This window comes from Phyllostomus hastatus, unplaced genomic scaffold (assembly GCF_019186645.2).
Source record: "Phyllostomus hastatus isolate PE091 unplaced genomic scaffold, TTU_PhHast_1.1 phas_scaffold_55, whole genome shotgun sequence".
Classification (NCBI taxonomy): domain Eukaryota; kingdom Metazoa; phylum Chordata; class Mammalia; order Chiroptera; family Phyllostomidae; genus Phyllostomus; species Phyllostomus hastatus.
Genome location: NW_025334035.1, coordinates 9,174,312 through 9,194,386, shown reverse-complemented (window position 1 = coordinate 9,194,386; position 20,075 = coordinate 9,174,312). Strand labels below are relative to the sequence as shown.

General features: G+C 43.0%; 1 protein-coding gene across 1 annotated transcript in view; it reads left to right on the top strand.

Annotated features, from left to right (window-relative positions):
* The first annotated feature begins 3,590 nt into the window (after positions 1-3,590).
* The window catches only part of HS3ST3A1 (heparan sulfate-glucosamine 3-sulfotransferase 3A1), a 103,050-nt gene continuing 86,565 nt past the window's right edge, over positions 3,591-20,075 (top strand). Inside the window, exon 1 of the mRNA XM_045824651.1 lies at positions 3,591-5,011. Coding sequence (XP_045680607.1) covers positions 4,413-5,011 — 599 coding nt within the window. The 5' untranslated portion in view covers positions 3,591-4,412. The remainder of the gene's footprint in view (positions 5,012-20,075) is intronic.

Below are 20,075 nucleotides of genomic sequence, written 5' to 3'. Positions count from 1 at the left end.
ATGTATGCGTTGTTCTAGACCACTCTATAGAGGGTACTTGACCATCTGCAGATTTGGGTATCTGTGGTGCCCCTAACCTCTGTATTGTTCAAAGGTCAACTGTATGTATATACGTGTGTATATATGTGCATGCATACATATATACATATGTGTACACACATATACATGTATATACACATGCATATAGTGTGTGTATGAGATCTGTCTGTGTATGAGATATCCATATATGTATCTATAGAGTATACATGTGTGTATACATGTGTGTGTGTGTGTATATAAAACTTTAAAGGAAACTAATCAAGATATTAATCACGGTCATCTTTAGACAATGGAATTTGAAATTTTGAGTGTGCTTTGTTTTACTTTATACTTCATTGTATGTTAAGTGTTTTAAATAACCATGAATTGCTGATTCTAGGAGAAAGTCATTTAAAATATATTTCTAACTTTAAAATGTAAGCACTCTGTGAGTGGGGGTGAAGGATGATAAGCGATCTTTTGAACAGTGGAGCAGATGAGTTTATAGAATCCAGGGCTGAGAAGGATATGTCTTGGAGGACAGAGAAGTAGAAGTGAGCACCCACTAGGAACAGGCAATGCTGCAGAAAAGGAAGCTGGAAGAGATTGAACATCACCCTCACCTCTCTCCATGCCAAGTGCAAGACCAGCTTCTATGATAGCGAGAGCTTTTTCTGGCAGAAGCTTATCACCTGTAACCCATAAGGAGTGGCTGTGTGCTTTAACATGGAATAACACAGAGAAAGGGAGAAACAAGAAGAAATTGAAACAGAGTTCACAGTGCTTGTTGGTATTTTTGTAGGAACTTCTCTCCTTTTAAAGTTCTGTAATAATGACTAGCCATGACTGGTTTCCATTCTAATTAATACCCCTGAATGGATGAGAAGAAGCATTTTCTAAAGAGTTGTGGTATGATTAACTAAATGTTATCATGGTATTTCATGGGACTTTACTTAATCTTAATTTTTTTCATGATTAGACACAATGCCACTTACCTATACCCTACTGATTTTTGTTTTGTTTCGTTTGGTTTTATGTATGTATTTTTTGTTTTGTTTTGTCAAAAATCTTTTTCCATGACTCTGTCCTGGGAAGGTGCCTTGGGTAGTCTATGTCCCACCAATAAAGACCTCTGCTTTTCTCCAGGGCCTCCTCTAGATGACTTTTTCTTCCTAGGTGTTGACAACCTTCTGCCTTCCCTCATTCCTTCAGACTTAAGGGTGGTAAGAACTCCAATGCTACTAGCCCAGGGTTATTGCATTGTACCCTGGTCTTTGCCTTTCCCACTACTTTGTAAACAAACATTTTGTAAATAAACCTTCCAAGAACTATCCTAATTTACATGTGTTGCCTTTTTCCTATTGGGGCTCTGAGAGCTATGCCCCTCTCACCAAAACCATCCTGTCTGTACTGTCCAATGTGGTGGCCACTAGACCCAGGTGGGGATTGAGCACTTGAAGTGTGGCTCATCCCAACAAAGAAGTGCTGGAGATGTAAAGCACACACCGTGTGCTTGAAGACTTGGTAGGCAAAGAAAGAACAAAAATGACCTCAATAATTTTTATACTGACTACATGAAGAAATCACACTTTTAGGTAGATTAGATATATTACTAAAATGTATTTCACCTGTTTCTTTTTCACATTTTTTAAAGGTGGCTACTGGAAATTTTAAATTACTGGTAAGGCTTGTATCTGTGGCTCATATTTTTTTTGAACATGCAGAGAGGCCCTAGATAATGAGCGGTCCTGGGAACCACATCTCCTACAGGAAGTGCATTTCTAACGCCCACATAAAGGAGTCACCTACGCTCGGATGTGAAAGTGGAAGCATGCAGTATCCTACCATGTGGGAGCTCCGTGGGAGCTTGGAGACCACCACTTTGAGGAAGAGAAAACTGAGGCATGTTCGTAAGTGTTTATGGGATATTGCACATGCCTTCAGAATAACTTTAAAATGGTGATTTCCTTTCTATCTTTCTTTCTTCCTTTCTTCCTTTTCTGCCTTTCTCTGGAACTCAGACTGAAACATCTAGAGAAAAAAATTAAAATATACTAAACCTCAAGCTAGTATTAAATCTCAACTGGTTTGTCGATACCCAATTTTAGCGCACAAACAGGCATTAAAGCTTGGCAGGACTTGTTTGTTCATCCTCGTAAAAGTCCATTGCTTTATGGCATCAGAATCTAATGAGCTCTTCGCTGGCTCGTAGGATAGGTTGGGACTGGCACTGCATAAACATAAAACCATGCCAGGCACTGAGTATTTATCCAGGGGTCACACATATTCCAGTTTCGCCCAAGCAGAGTTAGAACCACTCAGACCCCTTCGGAAGGTTCAAAAGTACTTCCCTGACTTCCACTTTGATTGTCAAATAGAGCGCAGGAAAGGGGAAGGCTGCAAGTCCCAACACTGGGCACCTGGAATCCCCTGAGTGTCCTGCAGCTCCGTCGCTGTGCCTGCGGCGGGCCCTGCGGGCGCCCGCAGTGGGCGCAGAAGACTGCCCGCGCAGCTCCCAGGGTTTGATGTGCGGCGGCCAGGCTACCACCCACATTACGGGGTGTCCTGCGGAGACGCGGAAGCCAAGAAATCAAAAACAAATCGGACTGGAATAAGAAACCACCTCAAGCAGGTTCCACGGGCCACCTCCCTCCATTAAACAGCAAGGCGATTTGTATCCCTTCCTGACCCGCTCTCCCAGGAGCGCGAGAGGAGGATGTGGGGTCAGGGGAGGCAAGAGAGAGGAAACCGCCGTTTAGGAAGGACACTTAACTCCTTCGCCCACGCGCGCGCACACAGGCACAAACAGCATTAAAAAAAAATTCCTTCATCAAAAACTGGGCATATGGATTTGGAATCGTAGCTGTTATTTTTTTTAAATCTTTCTCCCCTTGATTTATTGGTTTATTTCCTTAGAGGTAGTTCCTTTCTAGGTCCTGGGGAACACTTGATCATTCTAAATTAACAGAAAGGAAAACAATCAAAAGGAAAAACAACAAAAACAACAACACACTGCTGAGGGGAGAAAAGGCTCCGCTAAGGGCCCCCTGGGCTGGGGAGTAGGTGCGAGTCGAGGCGGCTCTGGAGGAATTCCGTTCGCCGGAGACAAACGGGGGCGTGGCGTGCAGCCGGGTACTGGGAACTGCAGCCAACAAAACTTCCAAGGGTTCGGGGAGGTGGCCCAGGCTGCGCGCGGGAAGGATGTAGCTACGAGGCTAGAAGGAAGCTGAGCGCTAGGGACTTGGAGGGGGACAGGGCTGCGAATGGGCTGAGGTAGTCGGAGAGGTTCAGAGCCCCTAATCCAGGGAGTCCTCCGCTGGGTGCAAGGCAGGCCCCCGGGGATCCGGCCGGCTCTAGCTGTCAGTCAGACAACCCCGGGCCTCCGCAGCCCCTAGCTCTGCTGGAACGGGGCGAGGCTGCCGGCCAGGGTGGGGGTTGGGGGGAGGCGGAGTGGGGGAAGGGGCGTCACCTCGGTCGCACCCGCCCTCTCCGTTGTCATTGGGCGGCTGCGGCAGGGTCCGCGCCACCTTTTCTCCATCCTACCCCGCTCGGCCGGGGGCTGGTCTGGCCCCTGCCGTTGACGTCACCGCCAAGTTTGCAGCCCCTGGGCGCCCCACGTGTGGCGGCGGCGACGGAGTCGCCGGCCCGGGAGGCTGCGAGGGAGTGGCCACGGTGGCTGACAGGTCCGGAGCCGCCCGACTCCACTACATCGCACCCAGGTAGGGCGCGAGAACAGTCTGGAGTGGCCAAGCGCGCACCAAAAGGGGCGGACTGCTGGGCACGGGCCTTCTGGATCCCACTCGGGCAGCGGGACTCCGGGGGACCTCCCACCGGGGATGAGAGGGAGCGCCCAGGCGGACTAGAGGACAAGGAAGCCGCGGCAGGGAGGCACAGTCTCTTGCCTCTGTCTGGAGCGCACAGAGCTCAGCAGCACTGGAGCGATACGTCCCCTCTCCCGGACGGAGCCAGGGATGCACGGTCGCTGAACGGAGATCGGTGCCGAGTGGCCGCTCCGGGGCCGAGGCTGAGACCTACGCCTTCGCCACCAACGCCAAGACCCCATTTCTGCGACTCTTTTGAGAGAACTGGAGCGCCGAAACCTGCCACAAGACTCAGGACTTGCCGAGTCTAAGACGATGGTTTCTTAAGCACAGCACCACGTCCCCCTTCCCGACCCCTAGACCGGAGGCAGGGATCCCGCGCCAGGTTCCCGGGGCTGCGTCTCCCGGAGGAGTCCCGGCTGCCGGCTCCCGGGGCAGCTCGCACGGCCGCAGGGACGCGCGGGGTATGAGGCCTCCGTCCAGTGCGCAGGCCCTCCTGGAGGATGCCATGGCACCTGAAAGAGTCCCGGCCTAGCATGGCCCGCACGCTCCTCGACGTCGCCTCCGGCTAGGATGGCCCCTCCCGGCCCGGCCGGTGCCCACCCTGCCACCGCCGAGCCGTTGTCCCGCAGCATCTTCCGGAAGTTCTTGTTGATGCTCTGCTCGCTGCTCACGTCCCTCTACGTTTTCTACTGCCTGGCCGAGCGCTGCCAGACCCTGTCGGGCCCCGTCGTGGGGCTGTCCGGCGCTGGCGAGGAGGCGGGGGCCCCCGGTCCCGGCGTCCTGGTCGGAGGCCGGAGGGAGCTGGCCCTGTGGTCCTCGGCGACGCAGAGAAAGCGCTTCTTGCAACTGCGGCCGGGACGGAGGCGCCGGAGGCCCGCGGGGCGCGACGGCGGCGAGGAGGCGGCCTGGGAAGAGGAGACCCCCAGCCTGACCGGGGGTCCCGTTGGCTCTGGGGCGGGGAGCAGCGTGGCCGAGGCCCCGCCAGGGACCCTGGCCCTGCTGCTGGATGAAGGCAGCAAGCAGCTGCCGCAGGCCATCATCATCGGCGTGAAGAAGGGCGGCACGCGGGCGCTGCTCGAGTTCCTGCGCGTGCACCCCGACGTGCGCGCCGTGGGCGCGGAGCCCCACTTCTTCGACCGCAGCTACGATAAGGGCCTCGCCTGGTACCGGTGAGCGGGCGCGGGGGTCTTTGGAGTGGTGGGGAGAACTTGAGAAAGCCGATGGTGACTGCCAGTACACCTCCCTCCCCATTTCAGGCAGAAAGAAGGCAAAGGGGCGGCTGTAGTTGTCCTTAACTTGACGGGTCTCTTTCCCCACCGTGCCTTTTTCTTTCTTTCTTTCTTTTTTTTTTCTTCTTCAGGACAGTGAGTGCTACCCACTTTCCATGTGGGTGGGTGGGCAGTTTGGGCCTTCAAGTTTTTTTTATTCAGTCCTTGGGATTCCCTTTTCTTTAAATAGCCAATCTCATCTTTTTCTTCTGCTCTGTGACAGGATCCTTGTTAGCTAAAGGGGGAGGGGACACCTCTCCTAAGTCAGAACCCGCTCATCAATTATTACTAGATCCATCCCCATTCCCAAGGAAGCCTGTTTCATTCCTTCTTTACCTTCTGGGCAATTCCCTGTGGTTAATGCAGACTTTGCCATCAGGTATTTATTTACCTTGACCCTTTGCCAGATAATTATCGTAGGTGGTAAGTAATATAGAAACTTCGTAAAAATGTCAGGAGCTAGAGTCTAGGCAGTAGGGAAATACATGTTGGAGCAAGTGCCAGCCACGGGTCACTGTGTTTTAAAGAAGTCTTCCTTGGTCATAACTTCTGTTGGGGGCGAGGAATGAGTTTTATAAAGTGCTATCTATAATTACAAGGAGGGGTACCTTTTGTCTCTGGACTGGCAGAAACTTTCCCAAAGCTCTTCACACAATTCTCTTTTAAAATGAGGTGCTAATTTTAAAAAAAAAGAGGGGGGAATATAGGGACACTGGTTACAGTTTAGGAAACAAGTCTGATTTAGATTTTAATCTTAAATTCACCAGCCTTCTCAAATTCTGCCCACTTTTAATAATAGAATCAGCTAAACTCTAGTAAATCCTTGTGTCACCTGGATTTCGTTCCTCATAAAATAATGGCTTTTTTTTTTCTCTGAGAACTAGGAAAAATCATGTGGCCAGAATTTTCCATTTTATAGTTTTATCTCATTCTTCAAATGGCAGTCTCCTTGTCGTTTTAACTGAAACAATATTACAAAAGTTACAATACAATTTAAATATATTTCAAAAGACCACTAAATCAACCATGCAGCCCCGAAACAGAAATGGACATGATTTGACAAGTTTATTTACATGAGAGGTCAAACGCACTCTCGGATGGATTTCAGGAGCTGAATTTACAGTAACCCAACTCATGAGAAAACAGTTGGTCTTAAAAGTCAAATTTAAACATTAAACCACTTTAAAACAGTAACTTTCCATTTATTGGAAAGAAAAACAAACAACCTTTCCTTAATACAGAATATATATCATTTAAAATCATCAGCCTCTTTAAAAATCCCCTTGTGTTTCTGTCATTTATGTTGTATCCTCTGGGAAGTTCTTATAAAAATGACCTGTTGAATCTGAAAACAACAGGTCCTTCTTTTTAGCACAAAGGCAGCTCTGTTTTTTCCATCAAGGACACAAGAAAGAAGTGATTAAAGACCCCTAAAACTCTTATCTATAGCACTTTGCATTGAATTCGGCCTCGTACAGTGTATAAGGGAACACATTTCAAGCCAACTGCCCAGAATATCTAAGACAATGTTTGGCTCTGAGGTGCTATTATATGTGGTGAAATATTTAGTACTAAAACCCTTTACTTAAATTTTACCATTCAGACTTTATTTCCACAAAGTAGGATTGTTTCTTCTTATTCCAGAAATGAGTGTTTAAGGGCATCTGGAGACCTGGATCTTATTTTCTATGGAACTTTCTGAGCTTGTGTAAGAGAAGGAAAGCTTCAAGGTAACTAGAAACACAAGAATTGAAAGAGAGAGAGAGAGAGAGAGAGAGAGAGAAAGAAGAAGTCACAAACATTTAGAGCATTCTCTCATTTGGAAACTGGATGCATGCTGTAAAGTAAATCTGTCTTTGGATTGTTTATTCCAGCAGAGGAGTTCTATAAAGCAATTTATGGTGGTTACAAAAATAACTGCACAGTAGACTTCATGGTTTGGTGAATTTAATTTTCTAAGTGTTGGAGCAATGTCTTTGTTTTACCATTTGCAGTGGTTTTTTATTGGATGCATAAATTTAAGTTTAACTCAATTACATAGAAAACTCTTATTTTAAAAAATCCAAGCTATGGAGCCTGGATTATGTGATTATTTAATGAAATTTTGCCTCAGTTCTCTTTCATTTGGCCCTGAAGTTGGAGTTTGATGTTTGAGAGAAAGATTGAAGACCTTAACTTCAGGGGAGAGAAAAAAAAAACCTCCCACACAGAATGCCACTTAATTATTAAGTGCATTTTAGCTGCTGGCATTTAGCCACTATTTCAGCATGAATGATTCAGTTAGGTTTTCTTGAATTAGCCCAAAATTTGTAGTGTAGGGCTTCTGTCCCACATTTATGGCCACACATGTGCATGCACATGCACACACACAAGCAGAAAAAAGACCCCAGTATTTGCCCCCTGAAGTGAACTGTGGAAGAGAAAAATATGTATAGTATCTTTCATGTGAGTAATTTTTTCAATTTATTGAATTTTAGAGAGATAGAGAGATGAAGGGAGAGAGACAGAGACCGAAACACTGATTTGTTGTCCCATTTATTTATGCATTCATTGATTGATTCTTGTATGTGTCCTGACCAGAGATCGAACTCACAACCTTGATGTTGGGACGAAGCTCCAACTAACTTAGCTACCCAGCTAGGGCTAATATCTTTTAGATACTTTTTGACATAGGACTATCACACGTAAATATCTAGCCTGGGCTTCTTTTTGCCCAGTGAAATTAATAGTTTGTTGTGGCAGTGCCCCCTACTGTCTTGACAAAGGGACAAATCTGTTGCTGTTAGGGAGTTTCAGAAAATCCCTTGGAGAATGAGTTTGAGAGTTAGAAATGTGTTGCTAGAATGTTTCAATAAACTAACTTATCATGCTGGGAAAAACATAAAGTACTTTATAAAGTGCATCCCAAGAATAGTGTGATCAACTGTTTCTTTGAACAAATGTGTAGTAAAGGCTAATAAAATTAATTTATTTAAAATCTTCACAAAAGAAAATTTTCTAATTAATTTAAAATGTCCTAACAGTAAAATAAATGAAACAAAGGCAAATTGTAATATGCCAGGAAAGTTGTTAATGATAATTTAGGGTGCTTCGGCGTAGTTTTCTAAATATGAAACTCCACCCTGATGGGCTTTAAAAAACATTCCACATTACTTAATTTAGCAGACATGATATCAGCCCAACAAATGTCTGTGGCTTGCGTGCCACGGGAGAGCAATCCTTTGCAGTGAACAGTCTCCATTTCCACCGTGTGTGCGGTGGGTTCATAAACAAAACAGGGAACTGTTGCATTAGCTTCTCAACACTTGGATCTTTTCTGGAAAGTCAAGGCCAAATGCCTCGACTATGTAGTTCAAGAGTGGGTGAGCTTAGAATTTAGTACCATCTTCCTTTCTCCCTGTGTATATCTGTACCGGTGAGAAGGTGAACTTTTTTCCCCTCCTAAGACAAAACATACCTATTTGTGAAGTATTTAAAGATGTGTGTGCATTTATATAATATATATGGGTGTGCGTGTACATATATACATGTTTATATAGGTGTGTGCATATAAACATTTGGTTTCTGTAACTCCTTATTCTCCTATTTTGGGACAAGATAGTAAGTATTTATTATCCAATCTTGTATACTAGCACATTTATTTCTTATGCTTTGAGTTGTTTTCTTTATCAAGACTGGACAATTTCAGCCGAGATCAGTATCACTTTAATTGTTTTACTCTATAGCTTCTTTACTTCCTGTATTCAGGAAGACCAAAGATTACTTAGTTTGGTATTTAGGAGTCAGTTCTCCCCTGACTTCATCAAAATTTGAAGTTTTCTGGCTTCTAGTGATCATTGCCTTGTTTTTCAAGTCCACCAGAGGGGCAGGCTGAACAGAGGAACTTTTGGTTCCTATCAGGAGGAACCGGCATTTCGTGGCAGCTGGGAGCAGCTGCAAAGCACCCCCATGTGCAGTTTCCCACCCTCCTGAGCCACGAGGCCCTTCTGCATGAAGGGTTGGAAATGAAATTTGAGCCACGGGAGCTGCAGAGTCTGGCTATCCATGCTAGGTTATAGGGACTGAAGTCCAAAGAGGTCGCTTTGTCCTTGAGGCCTAGTTAAATTCATGCAGAAGAGAAGATGGGTAGGAGGAAAGCAGGAAGAAGTTGCTTTGGGCCCTGAGTTAGGGCCCATGTCTACAGGGGGACAGTATATAATGTCTCTTATACATATAATTCCCAGAAGCTCTCAGTGATGGGATACTCTCTGTCCACTGAGAGGCTGTAAACAGATGAGAGGCTGCAGCCCTTAGAGAAGCTGCAGTGCTGTTGTTTTGTTTGCTGAATATCTGAGCTCCAGGCTCATCATCCCAGGAGACTGCCCAGCAAACAGGTTAAGTAGCCTAGGTCCTGTGTATCTGCCAATTGCATACCTGCAAGCACTTGCATGCCAGACCGGAGACCTAGTAGGAGGTAAAAATGAAGGAATTGATAATGGGAAAGTTATTAAGTGGTTAGGGAACTTCTGAACAATATCTGACACCTAGGGTATGGAACAGTCTTTGGGACTACTAAGTCCAGGCATTAAAAACAATAACAGCACCCTGGCTGGTAGCTCAGCTGGTTAGAATGTCGTCCTGTTATGCCAGGGTCACAGGTTCCATCTCTGTCCTTACAGAGCACTTACCAGAAGCAACGAATGAGTGGAACAGCAAAATCAATCTCTCTCTCTCTCTCTAAAAGATCAATCAGTAACCCAACAATGACAAAAACTACATATAGTCTGGCCTTGGAATACTTCATGTGAATGAATATTCCTTCATAACAATGAGACGTATCTTGTGCTGATATACTTTATGTCAAATGCATAGCCATCTATCAGTGAAAATTCTCAACAGTATTGTAATCCTCTGCCCTCCCCTTAAAAAAAAGAGAACACTTTGGTCAAAATATTTGTCTCATATAAATAAGTCAGTTGGTTGGTTAAGAAAGAATATGTGCCAAATCCATGTTTTTAGTCAAGGGAATGAGATCAGCCTGTGCTATTAATGACAATAGGGGCCAACCTTACAGAGATCAGGTACACACCTCATGAGGGGACGAGAGTCACAGAGGAAACAAACTCTGATATAAACAACAAAGGCCCGATGTCTCTAAGGGGAACACTTGAACAATTGCACATTGCAATGACTGTCAGTCAAATTGCTGGGCTGAGTTGGGAATTTTATATACCCAGCACCTGTCCTTAGGGAGACACCTTCTTCCACCAAATGATAGTAACTCGGCTGCTAAAAACTGTCACTTCTCAGTTTGTTTCCCAATGATATTAGGTAGAGTCCAAGCTTTCAGAAATTAAGTGATGAGCTACAACAATTGTGAAATTGAGGTTTCTTATTAAATGTCTTTAATATGTAATAAGAGGAAATTTCACTTAAGTAGTATTTTAACTCCCTAGGCTTTGCATTTATAAGAATATCTTAAAAATATGTGCCAGCACTTTAGATTTGGTACAGTTTAAAAATCTCTTCAGGGAGTATCCATACAGTTAGTAAGTAAACTTATGTGAAATCAGAACTTAGAAATGGAAGAAACGCTAAACTCAGTGAATTGAAGTCTCTTTCCAGTTTTTTGCCTCCAATGATCGCAACTTCTGGGTTCTGCATTATTCACGTGGTCACGACTGTCATGCCTCTAACATTTACCTTTATCCTGTGAACACTTGAGGAAAGTATTTCAGAAGTTCAAATTTGGCTTGTTTCAGAAATTGTCAGAAGACCATAAATGTAAAAAAAAAGGGGGAGTGTTTATTAAGAATGAAGTTTAGTACTTGACAGTGGGCTTGTGATATTCTTGAAAAGATTTCTAAAAACCTATTCACTGACTCTTGACAGCAGCCAACTTTGAGTATGACCTGTAGTGCCACCTAGTGGAAGGAAGAGTCAGCAAGGAACTCGAATGGCTAAGTAAACTGAAAACCTCATCATTATCAGAGTATATGTTTAGTCTCAAAAAAAAAAAAAAAAGAATGAGAAGGGGTTGTGTTAGGTAGCACTTACAGCAAGTAAGATCTGCTTAGTGTGGCTGAGCTGCACTTTGACTTTCTGCCTGAGCTCACTTTTTTTAAGTAGGGAGTTTATTCTTTGGAGAGGAATAAAAGAGACTTGCCTTCACAATAAATCTGAAAAGCAAGATATAAATGATTAGGAGATTTATATTAGAAATGCACATGACTGAAAGGAATGCCATATGCCCCAGATTAGTTTTGTTAGTGTGTTTTGCCTCTGTTTCTGAAGCCAGCTTCAAATGAAAATACTTCCAGATGATTTGATTTCAACAAGCAGCCTTACTCCTTCCCCTGTCTTGTACAGGCTCTGGAGGAGGGTCCAGTGATTCTTAACAGGCAGCACACAGAAGTCTGCTTAACCCTTAACTACCTGAACTACACGGTTGAAGACCCTGCTCACATGGTACAGTTTTATAGAAAGGTGCTTTCAGAGTTCCCAAAGGAGACATCTTTCTGGTATGCAGTCCAGAGTGGGGGGAGGGGAGGGGAGGGAACGGGGGAGGGTGGGGAGGTATGGTGGCCAGGGCAAAAGTAACACAGGAGGAAGGGGAACAATAGGGATGTTCCAGGGGAGAAACTGGGCAGATATCACCTTAACCACAGGGTAAGGTCAACATTGCCTTATTCTCCTGTCGAGATGCACCCCCTGGTGCAATGCAGTGAGGAGGGCACTTCACCTGTGGGGGATCTTCCCCCAAGTCCATAGCCCCACTCTAATCATGAGAAAAGAGACCAACCCAAATGGAGGGACATCTACAAAATTCCTGACCAGTACTTTTGGAAAACGTTAAGATCATGAAAAACAGAGTAAGACTGATGAACTGTCACAGATGGCAGGAGACCAACGAGACTAATCACTGGTGAGTAAATGAAGTGAGCTCCTCTCGCCTGGATCCTGGACCAGAAACAGGCCGTTTGTGGAAAAACTGGAGAAACTCGAATAATGTGTGCAGTCTAGTTAATCGTATCATACCAAGGTTAATTTCTTGGCCTTGCTCATTGCACTAGGGTTATCTAAGACAATAACCTTATGAGAGGGCACATGAGCATTCTCTCTACTATTTGCTTACAAGTTTAATATCTAAATTTATTCTAAAATAAAAGTAAAAGCAGCAACATCAGCAAAGATGGCAGAAGTTGCCCACCAGCTCCAAGGGATATGGGCTCAGACTGAAATACTCTGCCGTGCCAGCTCTCTTTACCCTGCGTTTCTGTTCTCTCTCCTCCGAAGGCCCCAGCACGGGCTGCCAGCTTCGCCTCCACTGCCAGCACCTGTTGCCTCCAGACATGCTGAGCTTTCCCTCAGCTGATTTCATAATAAAATTGGCTCACGGCCCCCCTCCTACTCGCTAGTCCCCGAAACAGGCCCAGAGATCGTTTTGTTTTTCTTTCTTTCTCTGGCAATGTAAAATGAAGAAGGTATAAAAAGTTGCCCAATCCTGACTGAATCCCACTAGTGCTGGACAGCAAAAACTGATGTAAATGACAGGTTTCTGAAGACACAAAGAACTGAAGTGAGGGTCAGAGGAGAATCAGGCTTGGGCATCTGGCTCTTTTGCTACAAACATTGGAGGAGCTGTTGTCCAGGGTCAAGAAACTTGTAATGGAGTAAAGAGATGGGTTCTTGGCTGTGGATGTTCTTTGTGGCTAAGATAACACAGTCCAGATTTTCTGGGCCAGCTTACATGTTCTATCTGCTTAGCCTTGTGCTTTCACCTTTGGTTGAGATTCTGTGGCTTATGAGAAGAGTCATAGGTGCCAAAAAGGTCTGGAGCAAGCATGGGGTTGAAGGATGAGGGAGAGAGGAGGACAGAAAATCTAACCCCAGGCACTGGATGACAGGGACCTGGACATCCTGGGTGGTTCTTCCTGCTGGAACTGCTAAGCCCAGGATGCCAGTGTTATTGGGCTCAAAGTTCCTGTCTAGGTGGCATGCTGGCGTGTTCTGCTTCTGTTTTTAAACACACAGTTGTGCAGCTGAGAGCCTGATTTAATGGAGTAATGAAAATCTGACTTGAAGCATTTCCTTTGATATTTTTAACAACTGTAAAAATAGTTTTATCCACATTACATTTTTACTTAAGCAAAGCAGAACAGCACACAAGCTACATCTTAAGACTCAAAGAATTTAATGGTATTTCCTATTAATTGTTGAGTCACTCGTCCTTATTGGATCTGTTTTATGAACCTTTTTCATGGAAAGGACAGGCTACTTATGCTTATGTAGATAAAATTAATTTCTGTGACTTAGTACTACTCCCAATTTGTTGTTTGGTATTTTCCTACCTTAGTTGGCATATACTTTTTTTAAAAAATCATGCATGCATTTTGAACCATTTTTTTAAATAGCAAAATATTTGAGCTCTGCAATGTACCTTTGATAAATATCTATCATTTTATCTGTTTCATTCATTTCTACTTTTTTTCTTCTTCTTCTTCTTTTTCTGGTTTCTTAAAGGGTAAAGCTAGATTATTTGAGATCCTTCTTTTCTCCTAAGATAGGCATTTATCATTATAAACTTCCCTCTGCAAACTGCTTTTGCAGCACGCCATAAGTTTTGGTGTGTTGTAATTCCCTATTCAGTTGTCTCTGGATATTTTTTGATTTCCCTTTTGATTTCTTCTTTGACTTGTTCAGTAGTGGATTGTTCAATCTCTATATGTGTAAATTTATCAGTTTTCTTCTTATTACTGATTTTCAGTTTCACACCACTGTGGTCAGAGACCGTACTTGATGTGATTTCAGTCTCTTTAAATGTCTTGTGGCCCAGCATATGGCCTGCTCTGGAGAATGTTCTATGTGCTCTCGAGAAGAATGTGCATTCTGCTGCAGTTGGCTATAATGTTCTCTGTGTGCGTGTGTTAGATCCATCTGATCTAAAGTATAGTTTAAGCCTGTGTTTCCTTATTGATTCTCTCTGGATGGCCTGTTACTGTAGATGTGTAATAATAGCTTCATTTGTTGAGCTCTCACTGTGTGCTAGATGAAGCTGCATGATCTATACATAGTCTGGATATTTTATTAATATAATTAATATTATTAGGTAAGCTCAAAAAGATGAGGTAACTTGCCCCAGGTCATATAGCCAAATAAATAGAAATGGTGCTGGACCCAGGTTCGCTCACCCGCAGCATGCCAGCCCTTCACCACTGCAATACCCTGTTATGTCTCAGTCAGAATCGTCCATGTGGGTTCCTGCCAAAACATCAAGCCACCAGTGGCTCAGTGATGGTAGGGACTGAAAGTCTGTCCATGTGATAGAGTGACTTGAGTATGTTTGACTCTGGGTCTTGAACCTTCCGTTAAAAACAAGACAATGTATCAACATATGGTTGAAAAGCAAATTTTTTAAAGTAGTTAATGTCTTTGTGAGCTCATTGGCCTATATAGAATAATTAAAGCCCCCTGTTTTTTGTGTAATTCTTTTTCTTTTTTTAAAGTAAACTAATCACAGAACTCATCTTACTGAGCATATCAGAAACCCTAAGCTATTCAATTGATCTTTTTCCTCATCGATTAAAATATAACAATGACCACAAAGAAATTCAACTAGTAATTGGTCCAAAAGAGCAAGCTTCTTCCCTCTAAACAGCTGCATAGGGAAGCTGAAATATTGTCAGAAATGTAATCAGACAGTTGCTTACTGCTCTTGGAATTATAGCAAGGTGAGTTGGTGGCTGTACCCCTTTGCTGCCACCATCAACAACATGTGCTCCCTGTTGGCTGGAAGAACCCCCCATAATCCCCCTGAATGCAGCTGAGTCATTGCCAGAGTCCGTCTTTCTCATTCTTTTCTATGTTCGCGCTTTTTGATTGACACTTTTTTTCTTTAGATATACTAATAATCCCAATGAGGGCATGGCCCATTGTCACCTCCAAACACTATTCTATCTTCATTATTATTATTAATAACTTTCAGCTAATTGATTTCTTGCCACCTGGTCATTATTAGTGCCAGGCCCTTTACTATAGTGGTCAGGACATTGCCACATCAGACACAGCTCTTGGTTTGAACTTCCTTTGGTTCTAGTCAGATGGAATCATACATTCTAAAGGATATTGGCATTAAAAGATACCTTAGAGAGTATCTTCTGCATATGAATAAACTGAGGTGCCTTGCCCAAGGTTAGTCCCAAAGACACACTTGACTTCTAATTGCCAGAGTACAACATGGCTTAGTGTATAGTACCTGGAGAATATAATTGGGAAACAATTGCATGCTCTGAATTACATAAATTTAATTTTGGACAATTTGCACCAATGACAAAAAAAATTCCAGAGAATGGAACAAGTTATTAGTATTATTTTTTCTCCTCCCAGAACTGGCTAATTAAAGCATTGAATGGAATTGAGCCAGTGCTCAATTCATCTTTACACTTCTGGTTTTTGTCTAAATGCTTTTCCCAATATGTTGATGCCTGTAAGTTTTAGAATCCCGCTAACATGATTGGCCTGTGGATCCTCGCAAGTAATTTGTGTTTTATGGTTGTTGCCTGCTTGTAAAAGATTAGTGGGAGAAATCCGAGTACAGACAGGAAAAAGTTTGCTTTTTCTCTCTTGAGTGTTCAGGGTAGGAAGTAATCAATCAAATTATGGGAATAAAATTCCTTTTCCTTTTTTCAGAGTTCTTACTTAGATTAGCCTTCTCCTTTCAATAGAAAATATCAAAGTTGCCAGGCTGGTTTGAATGACAGAGTCAAAAATGATCTGTTTGTTATGGTCATAAATCTTTGCAGATTCTCATTAAGTTCAAGTACTTTAAAAAGGAACTGGATTTAGTTGTAACTAAATTTCCATTTTAAAGTTCCAGAGCAAACTGCTCCCCACACCACCTTTCTTACCCAAAGTTACATTTGTTCACACTCGGTGTTCAGAAAACTTCTGGCTCAAAGAAAATGCTGCAGCTATGAACTAATTTCATTTTACAAACAAAGCTTTTAAGTAAACAAAGATGGCATCTTTTTTTTTATTTTCCTGGTGGACTCTCATTATGTCTGTAGTTTCTCTCATCAAATGTTGTGGGTATGTTTTTTTATATATATACATAAAGAAATAAAGGCCACTTGTTTTTCTTTCTAATGAGAACTTACTCTTTCTTCTTGGTGCAGGAGGATTTAGGATTACAACAGTATCTGTTAAAAAGGCTTTCCCCAGAGCCAGAGGGTCTCCTAGAATGCCCTGCTAGAGTTTAATGATGGAAAGAAAACAAATTGGATCTGTTTTATATTTATATGGGAGGGAAGTCATGGGGAGTTAATGCACGTGATAAAAATTCTTGGGATTTTCAGGTGCATTTTTCCTGTGGCAAAGGATGGCAAGTTGGAAGCAAACACTGGATTGAGTGCTTCTCAGCTCCAGCTGGTGGTTACCAAGTAAGGAAGTAGACTCATTATTGCCATCCCTCTGATTTCTTTGAAATAATACTGGAACACTAATTAAAAATATATTAGGAAATAATTCATATATTAAAAACCAAATCTAAAACAAAACAAAACAAAATTCTAAATGGATGAAGCAAATCATTCTTATCTGGGGGGAAACAGCTGTTAGTGCATAACCTCTGGCTTGTAGCGGAGACCAGAGCTAGACCACAAAAAGCTGGTGTACCAAGGCTTTTCACACTGTGGATCACAAGACACTAACGCATAATCAAATCACCTTTTTTGTTATTTGTGTGTGAGTGCAGAAAGGGGTAGATATAAAATGTATTTGTTATAGAGGCTCTCAATAGAGGAAAAGTTTGAAAAACACTGGCTAGTGTGAACAGAAGTCCTATTTGAAAAGACTAAAATGAACATGCTTCGGGGTCTCTTGAGGAGCTCAGTGCAAGCATTCTATACTGTGGATTCTAAAGCTCAGTCTCTCTCAGCCTTGTACCCGCAGGGCCTGGAACTGTACCTGTCACATAATAGCTTCACTATTTGTTTAATAAAAAAAAAATTAAAATGACCTTTAGGGCAGAGGTCAGCATTTTTTTCTGGGAAGGGCCAGATAGTAAATATTTTAGACTTCGTGGGCCATATGGTCCCCATCACAGCTATGCAGCTCTGCTTTTATAACAAGAAAACAGCCTTAGACAACATGTAAGTGGATGGGTATTGCTATGTTCCTGTAAAACTACTTCCAAACATGGGCCTGTGGCTCACTGGTCATGGCGTACAGACTTCTAGGGTTGGCTATAGACCATTTTCCCTTACTCATCCTGTTACTCTCAGGTGAGTATCCACCACCAACATTCATGGCATGTGTTGTGAATGCATTAGGCAGATGTTCAGCCTCCCACTTGGAGATACAACTCAGAAATGACAGAGCTCCTTGCAGCTGTGTGAGAAGGGACAGTCCATCCTGGAGATGCATGGCAGCGACATGTGGGAACTTTCTGACCCCTGCAGAGTTGTTTGCGATGATGGCATTTCCTGTAAAAGTGGTCATGTGCTCCACGACAAACGTTTTATTTTGGAAAAGACATCACATAAACACAAAGCAGTCTTTGGTCATTTTTAAAAAAGCTTAATAATTCCTTGATACTGATATTTTCTTAACTTTGTACTTTAGTACATGTTTAATTTATAGATCTTTCTCTTTTCCATATTTCCCTTTGTCTTTTGGATGTCTGGGCATCTATGAAGCATTTGGAGGGAGTGGTTGAGGACACAATGAGGTAATACCTCATTTTCAGATCTCCATTCTGAGAAACAATCCCGCCATGTGGATTAATTCAACAATCTGCCTTAGCAAGTGAGGAGTGAAGCATCAAGTTGGGATCGAAGCATAAGGAAAGATCCTTGAGGATTATTTGTTTAAAGATTTTATTTATTTATTTTTAGAGAGAGGGGAAGGGAGGGACAAAATGAGGGAGAGAAACATCAATTGGCTGCCTCTTACATGCACCCTGACAGGGGACCAAACCTACAACCTAGGCATGTGCCCCAACTGAGAATTGAACTGGCAGCCTTTTGTTTTCATATGACAACACCCAACCAACTAGCCACACTGGTCAGCTCACTGAGGATTATTAAATGGCATGCTTAAGAAATGTGGATTTATTCTAGATCATCATTGGCCAATGGAAATGCAATGGAAGCCTCATGTCATTTAAAATTTTCTAGTAGCTGCTGTAAAAAAGCAAGAATGAAGAGGTAAAATTCATTTAATAATTTTTATATAAGCCAATATGTGTGAAATATTACAATTTCAACATGTAATCAAAAAGATAAAACATTATCGGTGAGACATTTTGCATTTTCATACAAAACATTAGGAGTCTAGTAGCATTTTCTGCATACAGTATGTCTCAGTTCTGACCAGTCCCATTTCAAGTGTTTAACAGCCCCACAAGGTCGATGGCTCCCATACTGGACAGCGCAGCACTGTCGAACGGCAGGGACTGGGGAGTGCACGCAGAAGACTTTCAGCTGAGGACTGATTCCTCAGATTCTCTGGTTCCCCTGTGGAAACCCAATCCAAGGTGACATTGGAAGGGTAGAGGATACTGAGCAGGGTGGCTATTGAGGAACCTAAAAGAGAGATGATGGAGGCTTGAATTAGAGTGTGGGGTGTGGGGAAAAGGTTTGCTAGACATTTTGGTAATGGAGTTATAAAACTTGTAGTAGGGTCCCAGCAATGAGGACAGGGGGAGACATCAGAGACTATTTCTAGCTCAGGTGTGTTTATTAGTAGCTGTGACTAGGATAGGGAACAGAGAAGAAAATAACAGGTGTCAGAGAACAAACAGCTTTATTTTAGACACCGGAAGTGGAAAGTGCATCAGGATAAGCTGTTACTAACAAGCTCGAGGTGGGAACCATTATAAGGCATGATTGTTGAGGTTGTGCCAGCCATGACCATGGCCAAGGTGTGCGGGTGTGTAGCAGAACACAAGGAGAGGGTGGAAGGTGAGCAAGACCAGGAAAACACATTTATATTCTTGCCCCATAGGGAGACAGTTTCTATAGGTTATGCCACAAAGTCAGAAGTGTTTAGAGGGAATTGTACTGATGTCTGTAATTTACTTTGAAATGCATTAAAAATGGTAAGATGAATTGATGGGTAAATAGATGTATGATAATAAAAATATAGAAAATATATGTGTATATTTAGAATTTAGCCAGTGGGTATATGGTGCTTGTTTTACAAGTCTCTCCAATTCTTTTCCATGTTTAAAATTTTCATAATGAAATCTTGGTGGTGGTAGGGGAAAGATGGCTTCAAGTTCAATGAGATCAAATGCTACAGAGGGGTCAATAGAGGTGTCTTCATTAGGAAGTTATTGGTGTCCCTGGGGCCAGGTGGGCTATTGTGGTGTGACAGAAGCCACCCAGAAATTGCTGATGAGTAAATGGAGATGCTTTACAAGAGGGGAGCAAAGTGAACTTCACCCAGATGTCAGTTCTATGCTGTCTCCCTCTTCTCTGCTGGACTTGAGACAACCAATGAACTCCTCATACCTGTCTTACTTTCGTCATGGCTAGTTGTCCATGTAAGTAAAACTTCCCTGTATGAAAGGAGGTTTAAAAATGCCTTTAGTGCGCTTTTGTCCTAATTACTGCATTTGTATGTCATTTTCTGCACTGATATGGATACATATGCATGGTGACTTGATAAACAGCTTTTTTACTGGGAGGTTCTGGCCAGATTTTTTTTAAATTGCAGATTGTGCTCTTTGGATGGGTGCTAAGGTTGCAGCAGTGATTATTGGGCATGATAATTATGCTCTTGAAAATTCAGAGAAAAGCACAGTGGCTCTATGCAAGGCGTGCCTCACCAGGTTGAACTCCATTGCAAGTGTGGAGAGAAAAATAAACTTGCCTTAAGAATCTCAGTCTTTCTGAACCTCACTTGAAAGGTCCATGAGAGAATGAGGAAATTTAAATGCTTTGTGTTTTCTCTCACCAACACTGAAATTTTTTTAAAAAAGAAG